The sequence below is a fragment of the Phyllobates terribilis genome, unplaced genomic scaffold (genome assembly GCF_046119375.1).
Source record: "Phyllobates terribilis strain yellow unplaced genomic scaffold, ASM4611937v1 Scaffold_12__6_contigs__length_324123572, whole genome shotgun sequence".
In the NCBI taxonomy this organism is placed as follows: domain Eukaryota; kingdom Metazoa; phylum Chordata; class Amphibia; order Anura; family Dendrobatidae; genus Phyllobates; species Phyllobates terribilis.
The window spans coordinates 290,217,474-290,244,061 of NW_027362772.1; the positions used below are offsets into that span (position 1 = coordinate 290,217,474).

Below are 26,588 nucleotides of genomic sequence, written 5' to 3' on the forward strand. Positions count from 1 at the left end.
AACTTGGCTTAGATATCACTAAGAACTTCTCCCCCAAAAAATTAATAACCAACTAAAGTCCTCCCAGTATAACTGGAATTCCAAAATTGACAATTCATCGGCACCCATTACAGATCCATGTACAAGTGTCACAACTACTGTATATAATGTAACTGTCTCCACAGTGGCCGGTGCTCACCTGGTTTTGTCGTCTTGCCTGCATGACAATGTAGAGGGCTTGTTATTCTGGTATCAGCTACGATCCTTGAGAAACTCAATATCAGTCCAATACAATTCAAAATGGACAGAAATAGGTACAGTATGTCCACCATAAAAGCCGATTCTTGAAAGACTTTCCTCTTCGCTGACTAACCAGCAACACAATTTCCTGCAATGTAAAATCCCTTTACATACTGAGATAGTTACTATTACTATATGTGTTATTTTATTGTACCTTTTACCTTTGGACTTTATAGCTGAGATAACCTGCTGGAAAATCTTTTCGAAGAAACACAAAGTCAGTCTTTGTATATTTATATCTGCCCGGGCTCATTCTTTAGGGTTGATTAGACTATATTCTTAGTCAATCTATCAGGTTACATCTATGTGACTCTACAGGTGCCTGTACACTTTCAACAAAACTTGATGAAAATGGATGTTTCCAACCATAATTGACATTCTTTGGCTAAAACTTTAAGAGAACTTGCATCTGGACTACCCTTAGAAGGTGCTAAGAGTGCTTTACAGCCTCCTGATACCCTCTTTAACCCCTTCATGGCTTTTGACGTACAAAAAAGTTGCGACCTTGTCCTTGATACGGGCTCTCACGCCGAACCACCATCTTTACCTGCACATAATGACTGATTTAATTAGCCATCATGCGCCCTTAACAGACGCTAGTGGAGTGGAGCCTGCTTGCAGATTTTAACCTCTTAAATGCCACTGTCAACCCCCCCATTGGCGTGTTGGCAACATGATCACATGGTGCCGATAGGATGCCATGACAGCCCGGGGTCTCCTGATGACCACCAGTGCCTATCATTACGATACTCCTTTGAAATCCAGCCCATTGGCCCGTGTTCATAGGAGATTGCGATTTTCTCTATACTTAGCACTGCTGATGCACTACAGTCATGGCCAAAAGTTTTGAGAATGACACCAAAATTATATTTTCACATGATCTGCTGGCCTCTGGTTTTTATTAGTGTTTGTCTGATGTTTATATCACATACAGAAATATAATTGCAATCATATTATGAGTACCAATAGGTTATATTAACAGTTAGAATGAGTTAATGCAGCAAGTCAATATTTGCAGTGTTGCCCCTTCTTCTTCAAGACCTCTGTAATTCTCCCTGGCATGCTTTCAATCAACTTTTGGACCAAATCCTGACTGATAGCAGTCCATTCTTGCATAATCAATGCTTGCATTTTGCCAGAATTTGTTGGTTTTTGTTTGTCCACCCGTCTCTTGATGATTGACCACAAGTTCTCAATGGGATTAAGATCTGGGGAGTTTCCAGGCCATGGACCCAAAATCTCTATATTTTGTTCCATGAGCCATTTAGTTATCACCTTTGCTTTATGGCAAGGTGCTCCATCATGCTGGAAAAGGCATTGTTGGGCGCCAAACTGCTCTTGGACGGTTGGGAGAAGTTGCTCTTGGAGGACATTCTGGTACCATTCTTTATTCATGGCTGTGTTTTTAGGCAAGACTGTGAGTGAGCCGATTCCATTGACTGAGAAGCAACCCCACACATGAATGGTTTCAGGATGCTTTACAGTTGGCATGAGACAAGACTGGTGGTAGCGCTCACCTCTTCTTCTCCGAATAAGCTGTTTTCCAGTTGTCCCAAACAATCGAAAAGGGGATTCATCAGAGAAAATGACTTTGCCCCAGTCCTCAGCAGTCCACTCCCTGTACCTTTTGCAGAATATCAGTAGGTCCCTGATGTTTTTTCTGGAGAGAAGTGGCTTCTTTGCTGCCCTCCTTGAAACCAGCCCTTGCTCAAAGAGTCTCCGCCTCACAGTGCGTGCAGAAGCACTCACACCAGCCTGCTGCCATTCCTGAGCAAGCTCGGCACTGCTGGTAGTCAGATCCCGCAGCTGAAACAGTTTTAAGATACGGTCCTGGCGCTTGCTGGTCTTTCTTGGGCGCCCTGGAGCCTTTTTGACAACAATGGAAGCTCTCACCTTGAAGTTCTTGATGATGCGATAGATTGTTGACTGAGGTGCAATCTTTGTAGCTGCGATACTCTTCCCTGTTAGGCCATTTTTGTGCAGTGCAATGATGGCTGCACGTGTTTCTTTAGAGATAACCATGGTTAACTGAAGAGAAACAATGATAACAAGAACCAGCCTCCGTTTAAAGTGTCCAGTAATGTCATTCTTACTTAATCATGACTGATTGATCGCCAGCCCTGTCCTCATCAACACCCACACCTGTGTTAATGGATCAATCACTAAAACGATGTTAGCTGCTCCTTTTAAGGCAGGACTGCAATGATGTTGAAATGTGTTTTGGGGGTTAAAGTTCATTTTCTGGGCAAATATTGACTTTGCAAGTACAGTAATTGCTGTTAAGCTGATCACTCTTTGACATTCAGGAGTATATGCAAATTGCCCTTACAAAAAATGAAGCAGTAAACTTTGGAAAAATTACTATTTGTCTCATTCTCAATACTTTTGGCCATGACTGTACTATGTCACAGCTTCAAGTCCCCCAAGGGGACTATTAAATAAAGTAAAAAGTGAAAAAAAAAGTTTTTAAAGACATTGAAAAAATAAAAAAACTCAAAAGTTCAAATTAACCCCTCCACACTTTTGCCCTATTAAAAATAAAAAATAAAAAAAATGAAAAAAATCTGCATATTTTGTATTGCTGAGCTCGCAAACGTCTGATCTATTAAACTGTAAAGTAAATTAATCCGGCCGGTAAACAGTGTAATAGAAAAAAAAAATGATCAAAATGCCAGACTTACAATTTTTTTGTCCGCCACAACATTACAATAAAATACAAGGCGATGAAGACATCGTATCTAATGCAAAATGGTATCAGTAAAAACATCAGCTCAGTGCACAAAAAATAAGCCCTTCCTCTACCCCAGATCCCGAAAAATGGAGACACTATGGGTCTTAGAAAATGGCGACAAAAGCAACATTTTTTTTTTCTAACAAATTTTTTAATTTTTTTTTTAAATAAAAAAAAACAATTGTGGAATTGCACTTTTTTGCCATTTCAACACACTTGGATTTTTTTTTCCCGCTTTCCAGTTTATCATTACATGATAAAGTAAATGGTGTCATTCAAAAATACAACTTGTCCCACAAAAAACAAATCCTGATATAGCTATGGGAATGGAAAAATAAATAAAGTTATGGCTCTTGGAAGCTATATTGTTTTTGGATCTTGCATGCTGTTGGCAGACTTCTTGGCTGCATCTGATAACTAATGCAGTGCACATATGACATAGGAGCTCTATATAAAGATGGTCAGTAGATTAGAACCGCGCCAGCTCTTGCTGAAGTCAGGTGCACGGACTGAATACCGGCATCGTAGATTGCAGGAAATAGAAGTATGTCAAGCACATATTAAATATTAAACTTTATTCTTCAGCAAAAGTTAAAGACAGACACGGGTTAAAAAAGTTCCTCTGACGCGTTTCGAACACTATCAGGGTGCTTAGTCTAAGAACACCTACAGTGTTCGAAATGTATGCTGGACAAACTTCCTTCTACATAAAGATATTATATGGTATAGATGTGATTTAGTGGTAGAAAATCTCAGAGCGTCCAGTGAGATGTTTGAAGGAGGCTGGCTGAATGGTTCATTTCAGTAAGTAAGCCATTCCTGTTCTCTGCTACATTTGATTTATAGACAGGAAAGGAGGGCAGATGGCTTAGCTATAGAGCTAGTGAAACACTATTTGCACGGCAGATCTCATCATCCAAAATCACAAATATTCTTTTGGCTGAATGAGCGCACATTTCGACACAACACGCACAATTCCCCAAAGAGTGGAGGATGTTAAACCTGCAAAAAACAATCCAACATCTGTCACAAAATAAATATAGTCACTCCAAGCAATTTATGTAACAACACACATTATCCCTTAAGGCCAAAAACAGGGATAAGCTGGAGACACGACACAATTGAAAAGTAAAAAGCATATTTTATTATTAAATTCATTAAAATTATTTTTTTACTTTCACACACATATATTAAAAATTAAGCAGGAAAATGTTATTATCAGCAATGCAGGAACAGATATGTGGGTCTCAAGCCAAAGGCTAACTATATAAGCTAGGCAGACTAAAGGCATATATTCAGAGATATTGTAAGATATTATTCTACAGCCCAAATTAATGGACCAGTATACATAAAGTGCTAGTGCTCAGTATATATCCATCAAAACTTGCAGTACTGTACATAAAGTTACCACATATGCCTGCTGATCAGTCAGTATAAACAAAATTACCTATTGGTATAGTCCACCCTCTTTATAGATATACTGCCAATGTCAAGGTCCTATTAAATAAAAGCCCACAATCATGTGGATTCAAAACGGCAAGACACCGGGACCACAATGAGGCATAAAAAGGAAGGGGACATTACCTATCGCCAAGTGGGGAGAGAACATATAGCCTACAGTTCCTGCTGCTGCACCCCTGCCTCATTGTGGTCCCGGTGTCTTGCCGTTTTGAATCCACATGATTGTGGGCTTTTATTTAATAGGACCTTGACATTGGCAGTATATCTATAAAGAGGGTGGACTATACCAATAGGTAATTTTGTTTATACTGACTGGTCAGCAGGCATATGTGGTAACTTTATGTACAGTACTGCAAGTTTTGATGGATATATACTGAGCACTAGCACTTTATGTATACTGGTCCATTAATTTGGGCTGTAGAATAATATCTTACAATATCTCTGAATATATGCCTTTAGTCTGCCTAGCTTATTTAGTTAGCCTTTGGCTTGAGACCCACATATCTGTTCCTGCATTGCTGATAATAACATTTTCCTGCTTAATTTTTAATATATGTGTGTGAAAGTAAAAAAATAATTTTAATGAATTTAATAATAAAATATGCTTTTTACTTTTCAATTGTGTCGTGTCTCCAGCTTATCCCTGTTTTTGGCCTTAAGGGATAATGTGTGTTGTTATTTAAAAAACAATCCAAGACTATTCATAGTCCCATGGTTTGGAATGGGATTTTCAACAAGTTCATGTAGGTGAGATGGTCAGTCGTGCATACTCTTCTGGCAATATTGTGTATATCAGCATGTGCCTTTATTGCTCCTTCTTAGTTCCTCCCTTTCCCCTCCCCTTTCGTAGAGATTGATTACTATGTGTCTTTCTTTGACTATATAAGTAAATATTTAACTTAGTCCTTAGCAGTAAAAAAATCAAGCCTGTAGATAAAGATTGCTAAAAATGAAACCTGAGCTAATTGGCAAGTTAATAGACGGTGGTGCAGTGCCGAATGCAGGTACACTCCTGCTTTCTCTTATATCTGGTGAGTACATATTACAATAGGTATATGGGGATACATAGTATTTGGTGTAGTGCAGCAGCAGACATACCGCATGTGCTACCTACCTTGTCAGCTGCACAAGTGCCCGGTCACATTATATCTATATCAGTCACAACCCTTTTGTGATTGCTCTGTTTTCTCCCATTGAAGATTCTCTTCTTCTCCCGACAACTGTCTGCACTTAGTAGATAACATTATATATAGTTAAATGTTTGCTTTTCTTGAAGAAGGGTCATTCACAGGATTCAAACTCCTAACCTGTAGCATGGCAGGCAGAAACAGTAGAGACTAGAGCCACAGGCTGCATTGCAAAGTATAGGGGGAATTTTCACTGCCAAAAGATCTAACTACCATTCCTCTTCTTTACAGGCATATTGTACTGGTAAAAATATCTGTAAAAAAACAAAACAAAAGTCAGATTTTTTTTTCCTTTAAATTACACAGAAAATAATGATACAATAGTGATATTTTTAATATTTTTTTTAAAGAAATGTCATAAATCAGTAAATAACGTGGCTATATTTGGTATCCCTGTAATTGTAACAATTGTTACAATACAGTAAACAGTCTATTTGCTAATGATGTTCAAAAAATGTGAGATTATTTTTTTTTTCTCCAGTAAACGCTTCAGAAAGTTAACACAAATATAATGCTTTCATTAGTGTTTGGAAAAATAGTCCTCAAATAAAACCTACAGTTCATAATCACTCAAAAACCTAATATAGTGAAGCTGGCGCGCCCCCTGGGCCGTGGGGATACCCGAAGCCGGGCCTTGTAGATGCTGGGGGTAGTGGTCACCGTGGCGGCGACCCGGTCCATGACCCAGGGCGGTCAAACCAGGGTAGTCTATGTGTATCTGGTTTAAATAGACTGACTACGCCACCTGTGGAATGCGGTTATTGGGAGCCGCCGCTGCGGAGCCGTCCGCTGAAGCTGGTGATATGTGCAGCAAGGTAGTGTAACTCCCCACAGGAAGAGTGTAGCTTCAGGGCAGCGTGAGTGGATGATGGTGGTGATAGTACCTGGATCAGTAATGATGACACGGAGTCTTTGTAGTGCAGTCCCAGGGTTTTTACTGGTGGCAATTATATAGGCCTCAACGGGAGTACTTGCTAGGGATGAGGGCCTGGTCAGTCTGGGAGCAATCCTAGAATTCCCCTGGCCAGGTGGAGTTGTAGGCCTGCCGTTCTGACTGTACTCTTTTGGCTATCCCGCTTATAGTCGTGTTGTAGCCCACGTCCCTGAGTGTGACGTGCTGTGCTCACCCGTATGGCTGGCGACTCGGATCCCATGTATTCCTCGCTACTCTGTGGCGGTACTGGTCCTTTCGTGTGGCTGAGCCTCCAGGCTTTTGTTGGGCCAGGGGACCTGCAATCTCCTGCCTTGCAGTATCTGCTGCTGGGCTTGAAGGGTCCCACAGCCTCGGACTCCGGTGTCCGGTTCTCTGTATCTTCTCCGGCTAGGACGAGCTCTGCTAGCTCCAGTCCTCAGCTCCTTGCTCCTTAGTGTCCTATCAGACTCCTGACACTAGACTTCACTCTAAACTCAGACTAAACTGGCTAACCTCGCCTCCAGATCCAGTTATATAGGGCAGGATCCTCCCCTTTTCTGGTCTGGAGCAGGAGGTGTTGCATGTAGTGTGTTCCCTGACCAGGAAACTCCTGTTTTGCTCCCAGACATGGTATTACTACCACTGTGGCAACCAGACCCCCTGGGGTGCCACATTCCCCCCTAGTAAATTTCAGTACTCCAGGACTGAACATATTTTGCAAAAATAACAGGTAACAAATACAATAGTAAATACAAGGTACATTAGAATATTACAAACTTTACAGTCTTTATAGGTCACGGTATCATCCGTAACCAGGTGTCCATTTCACTGAAGATGTAGTTTGAGGGACCCATCCCAAACCCTCCACGGAGGCCCAGGGGTGGTTACAGGGCATTGATGATCCGGATGTTGGACCACGTCTTCAGCCACCTCCACGGGTTTCTGTTCTGTGGTCTGGCACAAAAGGGGCACTTTCCATGTGCAAGGTAAAGTTTTTTGGTTATCCATTGTCCATAACCTGAAAGTCTTTTTGGACCCTGTAGGGTAACTGGAAAAGCACATTCAATACACACATATAACATTTGCAATAGTACAGTTATAGCTACATTTAAATTCTCCAACGAGCAGGAATCTGACCTCTGGTGATTCTGGTAGACCTGCGTAACACACTGTCTGTGTTCTACCTTGGTCCCCTGTATTTACCCCTGGCGTGGTGGGCTCAATGTTCACCTCATTACAGGTGTTTGGAGGTGTCTCTGGTAGGTTGGGCAGCTTCCTACGGATCCTTTGGCTTACCGTGGGTACGACAGGCTCGCTACTAGCAGAGGGTAAATTCTCCTGGTCTGCTGATGAGGAATCTTCTGTCTCTGGAGCCAGTGGTTCTTCCAACTCTACTGGGACTTCTACAGCTTCTTGAGGGGCTGGTTGGAGAAATGTAAGGACTTGCACAACTATTGCATTATTTACTTGTGTCCACGACCGGGGAAATTCTTCGAGTACTGTGCTGACCATTTCTTCAACTTCCTCTGCGCGTTGAGGGATATCTTGGCCTTCTTCAGCATGCTGTAGCTGCTCGGGACATTTCTTCAGGTGGTCTCTGGAAACTGTTGCTGTTGTCTCACCTCCGTCCTTACTTATGAAGCACACCTTGGTGTTATCATGACTTGATGGTAGAATGGTGTACGGCTCTTTTTCCCACTGGTCATCCAACTTGTGGAGTCGCCTCTTCCTCTTTAGGACTTGCTCTCCAGGTGACAGGGGAACAGCAGGTGCATGTTGATTGTAAGTCTTCTCCTGCCTTTCTCTTGCTTGGGACAGACTTCTTTCAACACTTTCCTGTACCTTGCGGTACTGCTGTTGCCGCTCAGTATCCCAATCTGCATCCGGTGAGGCGTCCTCTGGTGTCAGGACTCTCATATCCAGGTCGATGGGCAGCTTACCAGGTCTCGCTCTCATCAGGTAAGCTGGTGTGCAGTTGGTGAAATTCACTGGGATATGATTGTAGAGGTCCACCAGGTCTGGCAACTTTTCTGGCCACAGACTGCATTCCTCCAGGGGCAATGTCTTCAGTAGGTCTATCACCACCTGGTTCATCTTTTCACACATCCCGTTGGTCTGGGGGTGATAAGGCATTGTCCTGATCTTCTTGCAGCCATACAGATTTCAGAACTCCTGGAATACTTCTGCTTCGAAGGCCGGACCTTGGTCAGTTAGCACACGTTCTGGATAACCATGCGGGTGGCAGAAGTGCTGTTGGAAAGCTCTGGCTGCTGTCTGAGCCGTTTGGTCCTTGACTGGCACTACTACCAGGAACCGGGAGTAGTGGTCTACGATGGTGAGAGCATAGACATAGCCTGACCTGCTTGGGGATAGCTTCACATGGTCCAGGGCTACCATTTCGAGTGGCTGCTTGGTGATAATGGGCTGCAGGGGAGCCCTCTGGCTGTCACGGTCTTTTCTTCTCAGGTTACATGGTCCGCATTCTCGACACCACCTCTCGACTGCTTTCCTCATGCCAACAAAATAGAACCGTTCACGTAGTAGGACTTTCAGCTTCTTCCATCCGAAATGTCCCGCTCCATCGTGGTATGCTTCCAGGACCATAGACGCATCTCGCCTCGGGACTACCACCTGCCAGACCAGCTCATGTGTCGGGGAGTTGACAGTTCTTCGACACAGCTTCCCTTCATAGATGAACAGCTTGCTCTTTTCTTTCCACAGCTGTTTGGTCTCTTCTGGAGCATCTGAATCAGGGTATGAGTCAGCTTGTGTCAGCAACTCATTGACTAGGTGAACAGCCGGGTGACTGTCTTGTGTTTTCTGCCCATCCATGGTGGGGCAATGGATTGAACGTGGCTTCTCTGTTGGCAGAGCACCTGTTCTTCACACAATGGGAGCACTGCTTTATCCCATGGCGGTGGAACGCGGGGATTTCTATCTCTTCCAGCTCCTCTGCGTCTTTTCCCCCGTCTGGCAAGTTAGGCATTCGGGACAGTGCATCTGCGTTTGCATTCTTGTGCCCAGCCCGGTACTTGATGGTGAATTCGTAATTAGACAGTCGGGCCATCCATCTTTGTTCCAGGGCACCAAACTTTGCAGTGTCCAGGTGTGTCAGCGGGTTATTATCCGTGAAGACGGTGAATTTGGAGGAAGCGAGATAATGCTTGAAGCGTTCAGTCACAGCCCAGACGATGGCAAGGAACTCCAACTTGAAGGAGCTGTAGTTCTCTGGGTTTCTTTCTGTGGGCCGGAGCTTCCTGCTGGCATAGGCTATCACCCTTTCTCTGCCTTGCTGGATCTGGGACAGCACCGCTCCTAGTCCCACGTTGCTCGCGTCCGTGTGGAGGATGAAGGGTTGGCCATAATCAGGGTAGGCCAGGACCTCGTCTCCTGTGAGAGCCATCTTCAGCCTGGTGAAGGACTCATCTTCCAGCTTGTCCCATTTGAATGGCAGTTTCTGGTTCTTGGCCTTTCTGAACTGGCCTATCAGGAGGTCCTGCATGGGTGCCACCATCTTGGTGAAGCCTGGTATAAACCTTCGGTAGTAGCCTACCAACCCGAGGAACTGCCGCACTTCTTTGATGGTGGAAGGTCTCGGCCAGTCCTTGATTACGGTGACCTTGTCGGGGTCTGATGCTACACCGTCAGCGCTTACCACGTGTCCTAAGTACTGTACTTTGGGCTTCAGCAGGTGGCACTTTGATGGCTTCACCTTCAGGCCAAAGCCAGCCAGGGCTTCAAACCCTTCCGCCAGGTGCTCCAGATGATCCTCATACGTCTTGGAGTATACTATGACGTCATCCAGGTACAGAAGGACTGTCTCGAAATTCTTATGTCCTAGATAGCACTCCATCAACCGCTGGAAGGTTCCTGGGGCGTTGCAGAGCCCGAATGGCATGCAGTTGAACTCGCTGAGGCCCATCGGGGTGGTGAATGCGGTCTTTTCCTTATCCGCCTCTGCTACAGGAACCTGCCAATACCCACTAGTAAGATCCAAAGTAGAGAAATAATTAGCAGATTTTAACGCAGCTAGTGACTCCTCTATCCTGGGTAGCGGGTACGCATCTTTATGAGTTATACAGTTAATTTGCCTGTAGTCTACACACATTCTCATTGTGCCATCCTTTTTCTTTACAAGAACTAATGGAGCTGCCCAGGGGCTAAAACTGTCTCTTATTACCCCAGCCTCCTTCATCTCTCGTAACATCCCTTTGGCATTTTGGTAGTGTGCTGGCGGTACAGGCCGGTACCTTTCCTTAATGGGTGGATGGTTTCCCGTGGGGATATGGTATTGAACCCCCTTTACCTTCCCAAAGTCGAGTGGGTGTTTACTGAAGTAATCTCTACCCCTTAGACCGATGGCTGCCCGGCACCATATCAGCATTTCACTTCTTGGGGGCATGGCAATAGGGAATGGGTCACTCATCCTAACACTGCCAATCTCACCACCAGACAGTTCTACCTGTTGTCTTTTCATCAGGGCTCTGATCTCTCTTTGTAGAACCCGCTGCTGGCTGGAACTGGCGGTGTCCGCAACCTGCTGTAACAAGACAATTATTTCTGCAAGACAATTTTCAATGACATTAGTGCCCAAGGTTATCATGGGATGGCTTTCTCGGCGATCAATGTCGACAATAATCAGTCCCTGTGCTGGCAGTTCGACTTTGCCAACCTTTATGGTCTTTGAACCCCACCTGAGGTAAGGTTGACCATTGCTGGCATAAATGCTCAAATGTTCATCTGGACGGCGAGTGATGTCAGAGTCGGTCCAGTACCGTTTGAAAAGAATGTAGGGGATGGTGGTCACCTGGGATCCAGTGTCCAGCAACGCACTCATTGGAAAGCCGTCCAGCACGACCGGTAGGACAGGTCGTCCTCCCACATATTTGTCTCGCCAGCTTGATGGGCCTGGTGGTCTTATGCCTGGGTGTTGGCCCTCTGCCCCAGGTTTTGCTCGTTTAAATGACAGTACCTTGCATAATGTCCTGGCTGGTTGCAGCGGCGGCAGATGGGTTGTCTGTCCTGGTCGTAGCGGTCACTGTTCCTCCCTCTGGATGGTGGAATCCTCTTCTGTCGGCGCCACGGGACGTCCTCCGGACTGGAAGCCAGCTGGATCTTTCCTTTGGGAGACATCTGCAAGGACTGCACAGTTTGGTTAGCGCAGCTACACTTTTAGTTAACTCTTGGACCTAATGGTGCAGGTATGTAGATGGGGCATTGTCCAGAGTCTGTGCATCAGCTCCTACAGGCTCTGGGGAAAAGGGTGCCACCTCCTGGTGGTAGGTGATGGCTGGGCGGCGGTGAGCTGTAGCGCCACCTGGTGCTGATTCTCGTAGCACCCGGATGGCCCTGTCCTTAAACTGAGCAAAGTTCAAGTCAGGGTTTTGCAGGGCCATTATGCGCAGCTGGGTTCGGTGGGCGCTGGACAGTAAACCCTCTATAAATTGCTCAGTTAACAGTCTGTTTTCATCACGCACACTGTCAGGGTCTACCTGTTTGATGGCCCTCAGCGCCTCTTGCAGGTTTAAAGCATAGTCCCTTACACTGTCCTGTGCCCGTTGTTTGCACCCATAAAACTTCATCTTTATCTCAGCTGTAGTACGGGTGTCAAAAGTGTCCTATAGGCGGGCCAGTATCTCTTTTACAGTCCCTTTTTCCCTGGTTGACCAGGACTTTACTTCTCTCTGGGCTGCACCAATCAACTGGCCTATAAGGATGCTCACTTTCTGCTCCTTGGACAGGGGGTATACTTTAAATAAACTGCTGAGTCTCTCCTTGAAGTCACTCAGGGTGTGCGACTCTCCTGAGTACTGGGACAACCACAACGCTCACGGTATATATGGCATGGAGAATGGCAGTACAGCGGCAGCGCCAGTGGTTGAAGTTCCCTCCATATCGGGCGTCTTCCTCCCCCCTAGTGAACCGTGGCCTACCTTCCTTCTCTTTTCTTCCATAGGCAGCAGTTCCGCAGGCGATGGTCTCCGTCGAGGACCTGGCGTCTCACGCGTCTGACGTCAGCATGCACTGTGGCTCCTTCCAGAACCTGGCGCTGCGTCAGTGCGTGGGGCGGGGCTTTGTACTTCGCGCGTTTTCAGCGATCACGCCCCTCTTCTTCCCGCGCGGCGACCCAAAAATGTCTGACAATGGCGGGAAAACGTCAGCAGATAGCGGGAAATCTTCACCACGGTATGCGACACAGTCTGTGAAGGCGCGCAGTACCCGGTGGTAGCGGGCACGTAATCCTGCCGACTACGCCAAAGTTGACGTGCCTCCTTGGCCGTGGGGATACCCGGAGCCGGGCCTTGTAGATGCTGGGGGTAGTAATCACCATGGCGGCGACCCGGTCTGTGACCCAGGGCATTCAAAGCAGGGTAGTCTATGTGTATCTGGTTTAAATAGTCAGACTACGCCACCTGTGGAATGCGGTTATTGGGAACCGCCGCTGCGGAGCAGTCCACTGAAGCTGGTGATATGTGCAGCAAGGTAGTGTAACTCCCCACAGGAAGAGTGTAGCTTCAGGGCAGCGTGAGAGGATGATGGTGGTGATAGTACCTGGATCAGTGATGATGACACGGAGTCTTTGTAGTGCAGTCCCAGGGTTTTTACTGGTGGCAATTATATAGGCCTCAACGGGAGTACTTGCTAGGGATGAGGGCCTGGTCAGTCTGGGAGCAATCCTAGAATTCCCCTGGCCAGGTGGAGTTGTAGGCCTGCCGTTCTGACTGTACTCTTTTGGCTATCCCGCTTATAGTCGTGTTGTAGCCCACGTCCCTGAGTGTGACGTGCTGTGCTCACCCGTATGGCTGGCGACTCGGATCCCATGTATTCCTCGCTACTCTGTGGCGGTACTGGTCCTTTCGTGTGGCTGAGCCTCCAGGCTTCTGTTGGGCCAGGGGACCTGCAATCTCCTGCCTTGCGGTATCTGCTGCTGGGCTTGAAGGGTCCCACAGCTTCGGACTCCGGTGTCCGGTTATCAGTATCTACTCCGGCTAGGACAAGCTCTGCCAGCACCAGTCCTCAGCTCCTTGCTCCTTAGTGTCCTATCAGACTCCTCACACTGAACTCAACTAACCCCTCCTCCAGATCCAGTTATATAGGGCAGGATCTTATCCTTTTCTGGTCTGGAGCAGGAGGTGTTGCATGTAGTGTGTTCCCTGACCAGGAAACTCCTGGTTTGCTCCCAAACATGGTATTACTACCACTGTGGCAACCAGACCCCCTGGGGTGCCACAAAGCTTATGTATAAAAATAGTATACCTGTTAAAGCTATGAATTAATTAATTAATTAATAAAAATTGACAGGTTGTGTCATCAAGTGCATCATAAAAATGTGATTCTGAATATGCATGTGATATGTGTATGTATGTACTTTATATATGCTTACCTGCATGTTTGTACTATGTATGTAAATGTGCATGCAATGTATTAGCATGTGTATATTTTATGTATGTGTGCCGATTGTGAATATGTATGTAAATATGTGTATGAAATTTTAGGTTGGGTTTTAAAGGGGTGGGGGTAGACCAAGGGTACTCCTTCTAATTCCCACTTATCCATGACATTTATCCAACATTTCTTGCCATTTTTTTTAAAAAAAATTTTGCTCAAATATGCTTTTTAAAGCTAAAAAGAGTTGTGCAAAGAATTAGATAAATTGCCCCAAAAGGCCCCACCAAGTACATAAACATGTGCGAAATGGTGATTGACAGTCAGGCCCCTGCTGTAATTACTCGGTTTAGAGATACTTACGCTCCTGGTAGTTTACGCTATAGACGCTGAGGTCAACAGTGTCAATAGCACCTAAAAAGTTTTATAGAGGGAGTGGGCTCTATCATATTCCAAAGTACACAATCTGAAATCTTTAAAGAGGTTGTCCACTACTTTTTTTTATTGATGGCTTATCATTAATAGATTATCAGTATTTGATTGGCGGTGGTGTGACTACGACGGAGCAGCAATGTTTCGGAAGCATCTGAGAACTTCCGGCTGCTACCGGTAACAGCTGATCATCAGGGGTGCCGGGTGTCAAGTGTCGCACTCCTAACAACCAAGTATTGATCTCTAGAAAAGTAGTGGCCAACCCCTTTAATTTTTAGTATATGTGTTCAGCCATCTATAGGCTTCATGTCCTTTAGTCACACCTTTGGATTAGATAGTTTGGTACACCATTTTTAAACTGTATTGAAAAATGAAGGTGATCACACTTCAATGAAGAGACATACCACAAAAAAAGGGGAAAAAACTGTGGTTTTAGAAGACTTTATGAGCCTACAGACTATATATTGCCCTATTACTCACCGGATCATCCTTCTTTATTACAGTAATCATGGCACTTTACTCTGGATATATTTCAAACTACATTGAAGATATTTGGAGAGAGGAACTTTTGCCTGGATTTCAGGAAGTCATTCTCAATGGTTCTGATCTGCCAGAAGATGGAAGGATCTATGTGATGTACCACGGAACCACATATTCTGCAGCTAAAGACATTATTTTAGGTGGATTTGAGCAATCTGAAGATGGAATGTTGGGACCAGGGGTCTACGTCAGCAGAGACATAAACAAAGCTCTGAGATATCCCCTTTATGACAAATCAAATCAGGTTGTCCTGAAGCTCAGAGTAAGTGTAGGCAAGGTAAAGAAGATTAATTATCAAGATCACCCTCTGCAGGTGACATGGCATGAACATGGCTATGATACCGCCTGGGTGCCACCATATTGTGGTATGGTCCCCAGTGGGCTGGAAGAGGATTGTGTCTGGGATCCCAGAAGAATCAAGTTGGTTGGCATTGCCAAAGCCCCTCCACAACATTTAGAAGAGCTGAATTGTTTGCTTGGAATATATCAAAGACTTTTTGGTGATGAAAGTTATGAAAGTCAACAAAACGACGAACTTTACCAAAGTGATAAAAGTGACGAAATTGACATAAGGGACCCTTGCATAAGGTATAAAAGTGGTGAAAGTGACGAAAATTATAGAAGTTACAATAGGGATGAAAGTTATGAAAGTGACGAAAGTGATGGATGTTGTACCTGTGTTCTTAGTTAAATGGTTATTCCCAAAATCACTATGGGATTTTGGAATAATGTATACGTATATTTATTAATTTGTGCCAAACCAATATAACGCCTTTTTAAATCTGCCCAGTTTTGAACATATCAAGCCCCCATTCCCCAAGGCTTGCTCTCAAGGCTTTATTGCCAAGGAGTGGTTTCAGCTTATGGTTGATTATGCGCAGTGTAGTTTCTCAGCAGGCATCATGCAAGCATAGCTGTGCTGTGTCTAGAATGGAGCTTCACAAAAAGGATAAGCGCCACCTTCATTACAGAAAAAATCTCATACTAGGAAGCAACATTGTGCCTGTGTGCTGGTAAATAAGAGGAGCAATGTACAGCAGAATGAGGCTGTATATAGTTGGCTGAGAAGAGAGATCTGCTGCAGGATGGAGGTGCATATAAGAGACTGAGAGAAAAGATATACTGCAGGATGAGGCTATATACAGGGGACTGAGAGGAGAGATATACTGGAGGAAAGTGCTGTATACACAGTGGTCTAAAAGAAGAGATATATTGCCAGAGGAGGCTGTAAACGGGCTAAAATTAGTTGAGTTGTGTGTGCTACTGGCTGGTGAGAAATTAGTTATATCAACCTGTAAATGTCACTCTATTGATGCATATGATAGAGGAATATCTTCTGCCATATGTGTAGCACCCTGAGGATTCGGCTGCTACAGGGGTATTACACCTCAAGCCAGAGGTGTGGTATTCCACTACCGGGTAAGGATGGAGTGTGGAACTGAGCTAGTAGGCTGCATGCACTACATACATCCCATTTCCGGGGGACAGAACAACGGTACTCCCACCAGTATATGTGCAGGTACGACAGCGTCTGTCCCTGGCTGGAGTGGGAGGGGGGTGGAACATCCCAGTAGTGTAGGGGCAGATAGGGGGAGTAGTCTGGGTAAAGCTAGGAGCTCATTGGGTGCTGGTCACCTGGGCTCACACATAGAGGGAGTATATAAGGTGGGCACCATCTTAGAATAGGGTCTTTAGTCAGAAGAGGAGCAGAGCAGAGGAGCTCAGCCAGAAGGGCTGACAGGGAGCTGTGGCTCCGGCTGGGCCCAGCTCCAGAGCAAGGCCTGCAGAGAGAGAGAGAGAGGAGTCAGAAGGACCCAGAGAGAAAGAAAGAAGAGAACCCCAAGATCCCAGAATAAGGACAGAAGGGTGGCAGAAGCAACCCTTAGCCAGGAACCGGAGGTCGTGGTCAGGATCTGCCACGACCCTCACCAAATCCACTAGAAAGGCACACCAAGCATAGGGTCAGGGAGCCCAGAGGAGGCTTGACCACCAAGAGACCCGAGGGAGCCGGCCAAAAGTGGATCCCTGGTGGGGACGGCCAGAGGAAGGGAGAGTCAGAAAGGAGCTCAGGACCACGCTCCGGAATTGCCTGGGGGTTGGCCGAGTCCAGGACCTGGTGGACGCAGCACGGCTCGGGTGGTCACTCAAGGCCAGAGTGACCACAAGAACACCAGTAAGTAAAAACCCTGAACTGCATCTCCTGACTCTGAATCTTCTTTCTGCATCATCACAACCCCCATCATCTACACCTGCTGCCCTGAGGCCATACCCCTCCCGTTGGGGGTTATACCATCACTGCTGCACATATACCACCGGCCTCAGTGGACTGCTCTGCAGCGGCGGCTTTAAAGCCGCACTCAACGGGTGGCGTAGTCGACACTTAATAACATCTACTGCCATAGACTGCCACTTAGTTTGACACCCTGGGCACGGACCGGGTCACCGCCACAAGGACTACTACCCCCATACAGATCCGGCTCCGGGTATCCCCTGAACATGGCCCGTCAACTTTGGCGTAGTCGGCAGGATCACGTGCCCGCAACCACCGGGTACTGCGTGCCTGAAGAAAAGTTCACATTTACCTCAAAAAGAAGTCTCCTGCCGGTTCCAGAGGGTCCCTGCCATCGGACGCCATCACGGATCGTTTCCCGCCGGTTGCCCGCCATCTGCAGCCTTTTTCCCGCCATCCACGGAGTTTCCCGCCACTGGGAGACGATTCCCGCCATTTCCAGAGGATTTCCCGCCTTGGAAGAGCAGACGCCATTATGGGCATGCCAGAGGGTGGCAAAAGGCCACCTCCCATCGTGGGCCAGGTCCAGGAATGGCGCCAAAAGCAGAAACCGCCCCCACTAACAGAGACTGTGATGATAGAAGTGTCCATCAGCGTGAGAGAACTGCCCCTGGAACTGACAATCACTAAGTTGCCCCGGGACCATCCTCAATGTGGGCGGAGACAGAACAAAAGAACGAAGATGGGTGCAGCCTGGAGGAGTCTGGAGAGAGCGCACCCGGAGACAAGAAGTCTGGAGAGGAGTCCAGAGAAGTCGTACCCGGAGATGGAGGGAGAGTCAGGCAGCACCGACCCTGTGGTCAGGAGCCTGCTGCAAGCAACAACCCCACTAGGCCTAGTGGAGATCCTAGCACAGCTCCCCCAAGACCGGGAGTGTGCGCAGACCGCGCTGGAGCGCCTCGCACGGAGGATGGCCCAGGTGCAGCGAGAGACGCTGACGGAGTGGAGCCGAGAGATGGCCCTGCAGACAAGAACCCGCCAGCGAAGCACGCCACCCGAGACGAGGAGACAGACCGCCTCTGAGGATGGTGCAGGAGGAGTGAAGGCCGGAGACGGCGCCGAGGAGGGAGCTGAACGGACGGAGGCAGGTAAAGGTGACGTCACTACCCCGAGACGAGAAACCGTGAGCCTGCCCCAGCTCCCCGTCGCAGAGCCCGAAATTCCCCCTGCCGTGCCCGTCGCTGCACCGTCACCGCTCCAGACAAGGCCTCAAGCAGAAGCCGCGGCTGCGACCCCTGTGACGTCACGCGCCTCAACCCTGAGCGCGGCAAAGCAGGAAACACGACCGGCCTGGTCGCAAGGCCGAGTGCCCCCGGGCGCCGCAGTACCAACAGCGCCCTCCACCTCCACTGAACCACCGGCCTGGTCGCTGGGCCAAGTAACCCCGGGCGCCGCCGTCTTCACGGTGCCCTTTACCTTCAGGGTGCCCCAAGCCTGGTCGCAAGGCCTGGTGAACCCGGGCGCCGCTTCCACCACCGCGCCCTCAACATCTAGAGTGCCGCACCTGGGTGAAGACTTGTTTGCCCAGCACACTTGCCCGGATGGGCAGCCCTTTATATGGCCACCGGAGTATTACCAACTTGAGCTCCAAAAAGAAAGACCCCTAGATGAGCCCCTGATTCCGGTTCCGAAGCCCGTTAAGATCACCCCACTCTCGTTGGAGGAAGCGCAGTTTGCGTGGGACCCCACCGGAGGAGACCTCATGGGATTCACCCAAGAAACGCGGGCGGCCGCAGCTGAACGTGCGGAGTGCTGCCGGCAGCAGTTAGAGGTCTTCGACCGGGAGAGGAGAGAGAGGCGGGTCCGTGAGCAGCGGCTGCAAATCCAGAGCGCAGAGCAGAAGAGCCGGACCAGGAGGAACCCCCGTGCAGCCCACGGTCCCCGTGCCACCGGGACTGTAATTAAATTCCAACTGCAGCATGGTTGGGGTTTCATCAGGGATCATCACACCCCCGGCGACGTCTTTGTCACCCGCAGAGACGTAGAAAGCCATCTGTCGGAGGGACACAGAGGTCGTGACCTGTATGTAGGGGACGAGGTCACATTCACCCGGCACAAGTGTGCCAAAGGACCCTACGCCCTCCATGTGCATCGCCTGACGGAGGAGGAGCTGCGGTGTGAGGAGGAGCAAGAGGACCCGGACGGGTCTGAAGAAAGAGCAGGAGTACGCCGTCATTAAAGTACGGTAAAGAGACTGTACATAGTTACCCGTCGGGGTACAGGAACTGTTACCATTATAGTCCCCGTTGGGACCAGCAAAGTGAACTTTAACCCGTGTGTCCCTAGTCCCACTGACCGAGGACTGAGAGCGGTCATTCCTCCCTAATACCTGGCCGAGGACTGAGAGGGCCATACCTCCCCTTGTATATAGTTGCGCTTTCTAAGGCGCCCCTTATTGGTTTTATAGGAAAGCTGTGTTTTTCTACAGGAGACTGGCGCACTTTACCCGGTCACAAGTTGCACCGTGGCCGGAGGAACAAGAGAGTTTACAAGAATGTTTATATGAAAAAGTTTTATGCTGATAATATATATATTGTTTTATATGTTTATGATGTTTTTGAAAAAAAAAAAAAAAAATTGTATGTTTGTGGATGTTTTTATTCTTTTACAGCCCGAGGACGTGCTGTGATTTACCAGGGGGGAATGTAGCACCCTGAGGATTCGGCTGCTACAGGGGTATTACACCTCAAGCCAGAGGTGTGGTATTCCACTCCCGGGTAAGGATGGAGTGTGGAACTGAGCTAGTAGGCTGCATGCACTACATACATCCCATTTCCGGGGGACAGAACAACGGTACTCCCACCAGTATATGTGCAGGTACGACAGCGTCTGTCCCTGGCTGGAGTGGGAGGGGGGTGGAACATCCCAGTAGTGTAGGGGCAGATAGGGGGAGTAGTCTGGGTAAAGCTAGGAGCTCATTGGGTGCTGGTCACCTGGGCTCACACATAGAGGGAGTATATAAGGTGGGCACCATCTTAGAATAGGGTCTTTAGTCAGAAGAGGAGCAGAGCAGAGGAGCTCAGCCAGAAGGGCTGACAGGGAGCTGTGGCTCCGGCTGGGCCCAGCTCCAGAGCAAGGCCTGCAGAGAGAGAGAGAGAGGAGTCAGAAGGACCCAGAGAGAAAGAAAGAAGAGAACCCCAAGATCCCAGAATAAGGACAGAAGGGTGAAGGGTTGGCGGACACGGGTACCGAATCCCAAGCTGGCAGAGGCAGAAGCAACCCTTAGCCAGGAACCGGAGGTCGTGGTCTGGATCTGCCACGACCCTCACCAAATCCACTAGAAAGGCACACCAAGCATAGGGTCAGGGAGCCCAGAGGAGGCTTGACCACCAAGAGACCCGAGGGAGCCGGCCAAAAGTGGATCCCTGGTGGGGACGGCCAGAGGAAGGGAGAGTCAGAAAGGAGCTCAGGACCACGCTCCGGAATTGCCTGGGGGTTGGCCGAGTCCAGGACCTGGTGGACGCAGCACGGCTCGGGTGGTCACTCAAGGCCAGAGTGACCACAAGAACACCAGTAAGTAAAAACCCTGAACTGCATCTCCTGACTCTGAATCTTCTTTCTGCATCATCACAACCCCCATCATCTACACCTGCTGCCCTGAGGCCATACCCCTCCCGTTGGGGGTTATACCATCACTGCTGCACATATACCACCGGCCTCAGTGGACTGCTCTGCAGCGGCGGCTTTAAAGCCGCACTCAACGGGTGGCGTAGTCGACACTTAATAACATCTACTGCCATAGACTGCCACTTAGTTTGACACCCTGGGCACGGACCGGGTCACCGCCACAAGGACTACTACCCCCATACAGATCCGGCTCCGGGTATCCCCTGAACATGGCCCAGGGGGCGCGTCATATGCATCAACGTAGCGCCATTTGCAGTTTGATATGACTTATTTGTCAACAGCAGGCAACAAACACAGCACTGCACTGCCATTGTGGAGAAGTGCAGGAGAGTTAAGCTTGGCTAGAACCAGCTAATTATGTAACACCACATTAGCAGCTATACTGATGTAGACGGCAGAAGATGACATTGGTCAAACTGTACAGGGAACTGTACAGGAGCAGAGATTGCACAGAATTCCACATTTAGATTAGCCTGATGATAACCCAGATAGGTGGGGCTCATCAGGAGCACACATGAGAGTGAGGTGAGCGTCTGAAGTACTGAGGAGAAGCAGGGTGCTACTGGGAAATTCTAAGCAGATAAGAATAGGACCGTTTATTTTTGTATGTGAAGCTGGATACACAGAAGGTCAGATAGAGATGAAAAAAGAGCAAAGTTGCTAGAAATAAGCTTTGTGTTTGGGTTTGTCTGTATATTAACAACAAGTATGCATCTACTTTGTAAAAAATAATGTGGTTGTAGGAATAACCCTTTAAATGTGTTTACTGTCACCTGTCTTGTAATTGTCTATTTTTAACGTCATGTACATGTCTCATTACTTAACTTTCTCAGCTAGACATATACTGTATATTACATACATGTTCATTTGTGCCTCTCCTCCACATAGTGGTTGTGTTGTAAATTGTAACATGTCTAGGATTTTGCTAACAGGTTGCAATACAGATGCCAAAAATGTCAGACGCACCTTTGGGACAAGCACCTTTCTCCAGAATAAAGCCATATCCTGTGGCCATAGTAAATGTAAATAATCTTCAATTTCATTCTAAAATATTGCAGTATGTTTCAGTCCTGCTGGTTTTAGTAATATCACTGAGTAATCATGTATATGTAAAATCCTACTTAACCTGTAATACAAAATGTCTAATTAAATATACATTTACTGAACAATGCCACCATTTGTTTCTTGGCTTTTTAAGATCCCCTAAAATGGGATTAAAAGACTTGTTTGCATTTCAGAATACCTTTTTGTTAAGAATCCTCTTCAATATGAAATAAACACATGGTGTCCTGTTGCTTGAGACCCCAGTAATCAGCTGTAATCTGTGGGGGACCCTGGTAACAAATGTTTGACATCTGTATAGCGCACAACAGGAGAAAGTGTTACCAAGTACTCATTGTACACAGTACACGTTTGTATCATTGGGCTTTCTTTGTAATATATAGATCGAGAAAAAGTGAGAAAAAAACCCATTCAGTAATATAAAAATGATGGAAATCCATTAGGAAAAAGAAGAGAGGCACTATCCTGGTGTGCTGCAGGAAGTTCCTCCAGTGTAGTTCCAACAGCGCGTGATAGCAGTATGAAAACTAGGAGTGTGGCGCTAATGCAGTGGGAAAGTAAAAAATGGAGTATGGACAAAATTATCTCTAATAAAAAAAAGGTTTTTTTTATCTTAAAAGCAGAATAAAAACATGTTTCGCCTTCTAACAGCCTTCCTCAGGGGTATGCAGATGAAATGGAGAGCCAATTGAAAGGGATGGAGTTAATCATTAACAAGAAAAAAAGTACAGTATTTAGGTTTGATTATTCTCAGTAATATTACATCCTAAACAGATAAATAAAATCGAAAGAGTTTTAGAGATATGGACTTATGAAAGAACAAAAAAAACTAAAATAACCCAAAAATGTATTTACATTTACACAGAAAAAAATTAACCAAAAAATTACTAATCAGCACAAGGTCTATAAAATAGCCACATTTTTCTCAAGTGAAAAAGAAGCCTAAAAACAAGGGGGAAAAAAAGTAACTGTTCTGTAATATTGAGAAATTTGCTACGGAAGCTCAAAGGGCTCAAACTGCTGTAAAAAAAAAACATTTTTCATTAAAAAAAAGCCTCCTCGCAGAAAAAAGATGTGGGTAAATATCTTTCAGAAAGTGGATGACAATTATGAAAGAATACTTATATACACACTAAACTTGCTCCACCACATCATTTAAATCATCAGGATGCAAACTTTGTAATTTGTATATCCAATAAGATTCTTTTGATTTTCACTATTTATCTGTTCAAAGGGTGCAACTTTAATCACGTCAAAATTATATTCATGTTTGATAGCAGGATGACGTGAAACACTTTGCTTCAAAATACGTTTTTAGTATTATGTCTGTGTTCATTGATACCCTTACGGAATGTAATGTTTCATTCTGCTGGAATGAGCTTTTTTAAGATAGGATCTTTTTTCAAAAGGTACCAGTATTTTTAAGAATTTTTTGAATAGTTTGATTACCCTTATTATAAATTGTAATATAATTATCTTTCCAATGATTCCCATCATTATGTTCTTTTTTTAATAATTATTTGATATTTTCTTTAGTACAGAAGTAATCATTTTGGGTTAATTCTAGATTTTTTTGGAAAGTTGTCTCTATAATTCTTTTAGGGTACCTTTTTTCAGAAAACTTTTTTTTATAATAATTCAGATTGACTCGCATAGTCTTTTGTTGAAATGCAATTTCTACTGATATGGCGAAATTGACTCAAGGGAATGTTTTTCTTCCATTTGGGAAAATGTGCACTATGGAAATCCAGATAACCATTTCAATCCACAGGTTTAAAATGTGTTTTAGTCATGATGGATTTGTTTACACGGAACTTTAGATCTAGGAATATGATTCTATCCTCTGCGGTATACGCGGTAAAGGAAAATCCCCACCTATTGTTATTTAGTAATTAAACAAATTGAGAAGCTTCTGAAACAGTGCCACACCAAAGAATAAGAGATCGACAATATAACGACGATAATATTTAATATGATTGCTATAAACGTCATATGTAATGAGTGATAAGGACTCAAATCGCCCCATGAAGATATTTACAAAACTTAGGGAGACTTGAGTCTCCATCACTATACTAAGTTGCTGTAGATGCAGTTTGCCCTGAAATGAAAAACATGCTTCAATATGAACTCTATTTAAGAAAAAAAAATTTTGTTTGGACCCAATATCGGGATTTGTGCATAAATAATATTCTATGGCTTGAAGACCCAAGTCATAGTCTATATTTGAATTCGAGGCTTATACATCCAATGTCATGAACAAAAAGTCATCCTCCCACCTGATTTCATAATCTGCGGTATTTTGTATCACCACCACTCTTTATCCGCCTGTCTGATTTAAATGCTATCATTAGTTTTCAAGGATTCAACAGCCTTTATTTCTGTAGCGGTAAAGTTGTCTGTGCCGAACTGTATTGATTTAATAATATTAAATTCCTCTGCTACTAAGGAGAAAAAAGTATCGAGATGATGACATGACCCCTGTGATGTATGAGGTAAAAGTTGGAACTGGGTTTCACATCCTGATGTATAAAATTGTCATCCAGCAGGGTTGTTTTGTTTTCAAGCGAACCTTTCTTGATGGTAAAATGTCTACTTAATGTTAATTTTTTGGGAAGGACAACATTTAGACCCTTACTCAAAAGAGCAAGCTCACCTTGATTCAGTATATAATAAATTTAAAATCTTCATAGTTTGTGAATTTTCCATATGGGACTTCTGTGGTTTTCTATTGGGCTTGCTCGCTCCTCGTTTTCCTCTGGTCTTTTCATTTGTGAATAGTGGAAGGGGGAAGCAGGGCTAAATAGTATTTAATCGTGTTCCAAATCAAAGGTGAACATCTGGTAAGGGGGGGGGGGTTATATTTTTTACCTTCCCACTGTGGAAGCTCCTCCACACTAGAGATGAGCGTTGTTCTACTCGAACTGTTCGCCAATCTCAAATTCGAGCTGTTTTGGGCGGTGTTCGAGCCGGTCAGCGAACACGAACAATTTGAGAAAAATTCGGCTGTTCGAGGTTATGTTCGATAACTGTTCGTGCACCAAAATCATAACTGGATTTTTTCTCAGTAATGATGAAAATTAATGTTAATACGCAGTTTGAGTGTACAGCGGGGCGGGGGGAGGGGCAGGGGATGGATCTCTGCAGGAACAATGAAGATCTCCATTTTTTTTTCTCTTTCCCGCATTTGCAGTGGGGAGGTGCAATCTGTCAGCCTATTAGCAGTGCACACACGGAGCGAAGTGCTTTTTTTCACACAAGCAAGGGCATGTGTGATTGGCAGTGTATGTCACATGTCCTTGCCCTATAAGACAAAGCCATTTTCCCCGTCGCCACCATTTTCTCACTGCTGCAGCTGCGTGTTAGACGGCACCGCTGTTGCTGTGTGCGCTATACCTTGTTAATTTCAAGCCAATTTTCGCACAAATATACAGATAGCTTGGGAGTAGGGAATAGTTGTGATTGCAGTCCTTTTAAGGACTAGGTTACAGCATTTCCTACGACTTTTATCAGGCAGGTCTGTGCTCTTAAATAGATAGATTGTGGGAGTAAAGACTAATTGTAATTGGAGTCCTTTTCAGGACTAGGTTACATCAGTTCCTATCAGTTTTTGCCAGGCAGGTCTGTGCCAGTGCTGTGCAAGTTTTTTTCACAGCATTTGGCTGAATATAGCAAAGCTAATCCTTTTTGGCCTATTGCAGAGTGTGTTAGTCAGTGGAGTAGCCTATCTGTGTTGCAAGATATACCACCTGTGTATAGAATACCAATTTTTTTACTGCACCTAGTGAAGTAAAATCTTTTGGGCATAGCATCATTCTATTAGTCCATCTATACTGACCTCCATCAGGTTGCAAATTAAAAATAATTTTTTTCTGCATCTAGCTCTGAAAAAATATTTGGTTTTCTAGCAGTGTGTGGGACTTGGTCTATTAGTCCATCTATACTGACCTCCATCAGGTTGCAAATTAAAAATAATTTTTTTCTTCATTTATCTCTGAAAAAATATTTGGGCTTCTAGCAGCGTGTGGGACTTGTTCTATTAGTCCATCTATACTGACCTCCATCAGGTTGCAAATTAAAAATAATTTTTTTCTGCATCTAGCTCTGAAAAAATATTTGGGCTTCTAGCAGTGTGTGGGACTTGGTCTATTAGTCCATCTATACTGACCTCCATCAGGTTGCAAATTAAAAATAATTTTTTTCTGCATCTAGCTCTGAAAAAATATTTGGGCTTCTAGCGGTGTGTGGGACTTGGTCTATTAGTCCATCTATACTGACCTCCATCAGGTTGCAAATTAAAAATAATTTTTTTCTGCATCTAGCTCTGAAAAAATATTTGGGCTTCTAGCAGTGTGTGGGACTTGGTCTATTAGTCCATCTATACTGACCTCCATCAGGTTGCAAATTAAAAATAATTTTTTTCTTCATTTAGCTCTGAAAAAATATTTGGGCTTCTAGCAGTGTGTGGGACTTGTTCTATTAGTCCTTCTATACTGACCTCCAGCAGGTTGCAAATTGAATATAATTTTTTTCTGCATCTAGCTCTGAAAAAATATTTGGGCTTCTAGCGGTGTGTGGGACTTGGTCTATTAGTCCATCTATACTGACCTCCATCAGGTTCCAAATTAAAAATAATTTTTTTCTGCATCTAGCTCTGAAAAAATATTTGGGCTTCTAGCAGTG

At 45.5% G+C, this 26,588-nt stretch overlaps 1 protein-coding gene across 4 annotated transcripts in view; it reads left to right on the forward strand.

Annotated features, from left to right (window-relative positions):
- The first annotated feature begins 5,369 nt into the window (after nucleotides 1–5,369).
- LOC141172699 (uncharacterized) overlaps nucleotides 5,370–26,588 on the forward strand; it is an 86,188-nt gene continuing 64,969 nt past the window's right edge. The window contains exons 1-2 of one of the 4 annotated variants that reach the window (XM_073657144.1): nucleotides 5,373–5,502; nucleotides 14,893–15,517. In XM_073657144.1, coding sequence (XP_073513245.1) covers nucleotides 5,421–5,502; nucleotides 14,893–15,517 — 707 coding nt within the window. In that variant the 5' untranslated portion in view covers nucleotides 5,373–5,420. Of the gene's footprint in view, nucleotides 5,503–14,892; nucleotides 15,518–26,588 lie in introns of all 4 variants that reach the window. The other 3 variants (XR_012252521.1, XR_012252522.1, XM_073657145.1) reach the window with 3 other exon arrangements.